The 2,220-nt window shown below is 38.8% G+C and overlaps 1 protein-coding gene across 1 annotated transcript; it reads right to left on the bottom strand.

The window, feature by feature from the left end:
- Positions 1-1,701: 1,701 nt before the first annotated feature.
- ATOH7 (atonal homolog 7 (Drosophila)) lies at positions 1,702-2,196 on the bottom strand. Its single transcript, XM_010078229.1, has one exon. The coding sequence runs from the start codon at positions 2,166-2,168 to the stop codon at positions 1,713-1,715; it is 456 nt and encodes a 151-aa protein (XP_010076531.1). The 5' UTR covers positions 2,169-2,196; the 3' UTR covers positions 1,702-1,712.
- Positions 2,197-2,220: the final 24 nt, after the last annotated feature.

Genomic DNA, 2,220 nt, shown 5'->3' with positions numbered 1-2,220 from the left:
TCCAGGAACAGTCCAACTCCCACCTCAGTAAATGTCCCAGTCTGCATGACGGTGACCAAGGGCAAAACGTCAGTGTGAGTTCTCAGAGAAGACAGACAGTAAGGACAGGTCTTAGTGTGTAACTGTTCCTGCAGCAGAGTCTCTCTCCTCTAAAACAGGACTTAGTTCCTATTAATGCTTTTTTTTCTTTTCACTGGAAGCTGCTTAATTGTTGAAACTAACTCATATCAAAGCTATTCATTTGTCATTTGAAAGAATTTTAAAACATAAGGTATGGCAGCAGCCAGCAGGGAACCTGCCAGCCTTCCCTGCTGGAAACCCACCAACAGCTGTCTTGGGCCAGCAGCTCCTTTTCTCCTTCTCCCTCATGGCTAACACTGGCAACAGCTTGTTTCTGGAAACAAGCACCCAGCAGAAGTACCCTTCAGCTTCATAGCCTGCTGCTATCACAACAGACATTGGCGGTCGAACTTTTGCAGACTCTACATCTTGCTACAAACACATCTACTTCTCCAGCTGTCCTGTTCCTACTCATTTTTCAACCTGGAAAATCTCTTTTCCACTTTTTCTACCCAGATCCCTCTATCCTCCATAAGCGAAAGAAGCAAACAAACGAGGCAATTCCAGGCATCACCAGGGCTGAAATGAACTCAACAGCTTTGCAGGAATGTTCTGTGACTTTTTACCAAACTCTTATCTTTAAAGGCTGTTTTTCAGAGAGTATATTAAACACACTTCTTACTCTAACTGGGAAGCAAACATCATTCATTTCCTAGTTGATTCTTCTGCATGTTAAACTGACAGAACTGTGATGGAAGTAGTGTAACATTTGAGGTGGCAAAGCCAGTAATAAGTAATTCCTAGAGTAGCAATTTCAGGTAGTTGGTGAGGACATACCATAGAAAACACTTTATTTATGATTTACAAAATCTGATATTGTTTCCAGATAACATAAAATTAAAATGTAAAATCCAAACATTTAAAGTCTACAAAAATCTAGAAGTTTAGATTATTTTCACGTGAACATTCTCATTTATGGTATATAATCACATGTGCTTTTACAGCTATTGAAAATAAAAACATTCCTTCCATGACTTGAAACTAGCTCTTTTTCGAGCATACAAGAGACACCATAAACTGGATTAAAGCAAACCTATACAAACTTGGAACCCATACGTCAAACTTACAAAGTTTAAGGAAGTTAGTTCTCTGAGGACTAGAACTCCAATACATTATAAAACTTTTTCCACAGGAGCCATTTACGTGAAAACAAACCAAAGAATAACTGTAAAGCTGACATAAAAATAAAAACACAGAATGAAGTTCATTATTGGTGTTACTCTGTTCAGTTACACCATGGGTCAATTTGGCCCATGATCTGTACAAAATACCAGCATGATTCATCACAGTAAAAAATACCACCAAAACCATATTTAATAAAAGAAACAAATGAACTAGATGAACTAGGAAGCAATTGTAAGAAAGATTTCAAATTAAAAGTATGCTTTTCACTAGCATTAAATGAACTCAGTCTTCTTAAATGCATATTGATTTAAAGTTCTCAAAGCAAATGTATTTTGTCAAATTAGTATAAGACGCAAACAAGAATGAGCTATTATAATGCCAACATTACCTTATTCAAGCAGAATAACTGTTGCTAATTTTTAAATTACACTGCTGGCCTGCTGCTTATTCTTAGTTCATAAAAGGTTCTAATTAGCTATCTGAAAGTGTTCAGGGTGATAGCTGAATACTCGCTGTGCGTAAGGATCAGTGTCCACTGCCATTTTTTGCCCAGTGTAATGGTGGTAGCTCTCCGGATGAAAGTGTTCACAGTGAAGGCTAATCCATTCTCTTTCAGTGCTGTATCTTTCTGCTTCAGCAAGTATTCTAGTGAGAGCCATGATATAACTCAAAGCCATCTGAAGGGTCTCATATTTGGACAGCTTCTTATCTTGACCCCACTGTGGAACCACCTTTCTCAAACGATCAAAGGCTGTGTTCAGTCCTTGCATCCGTCTTCTCTCCCTGGCATTGGCAGCCAGTCTTCTCTTTGCAGCGTTCTCCATCCTTTCCGAACTGCACTTCACAACACAGCCCGGTCCACTTCTGCACTGGATGTCTGATTCTACACCTGAATCCAAATGACCAGATTTACAGGTTTTCATATTCAATGCAGCTTCAGTGTCACACACACAAAGACTACTTTTTAAAAATCAG

Source organism: Pterocles gutturalis, unplaced genomic scaffold (assembly GCF_000699245.1).
Source record: "Pterocles gutturalis isolate BGI_N339 unplaced genomic scaffold, ASM69924v1 scaffold35508, whole genome shotgun sequence".
NCBI lineage: Eukaryota > Metazoa > Chordata > Aves > Pterocliformes > Pteroclidae > Pterocles > Pterocles gutturalis.
The sequence above is the reverse complement of the archived record's forward strand: the minus strand, read 5'-3'. Positions and strand labels throughout refer to the sequence as shown.

Excerpts from the sequence above, each read along its gene's own strand:
- ATOH7 (XM_010078229.1), bottom strand. The coding sequence starts at position 2,168 with ATGAAAACCTGTAAATCTGGTCATTTGGATTCAGGTGTAGAATCAGAC.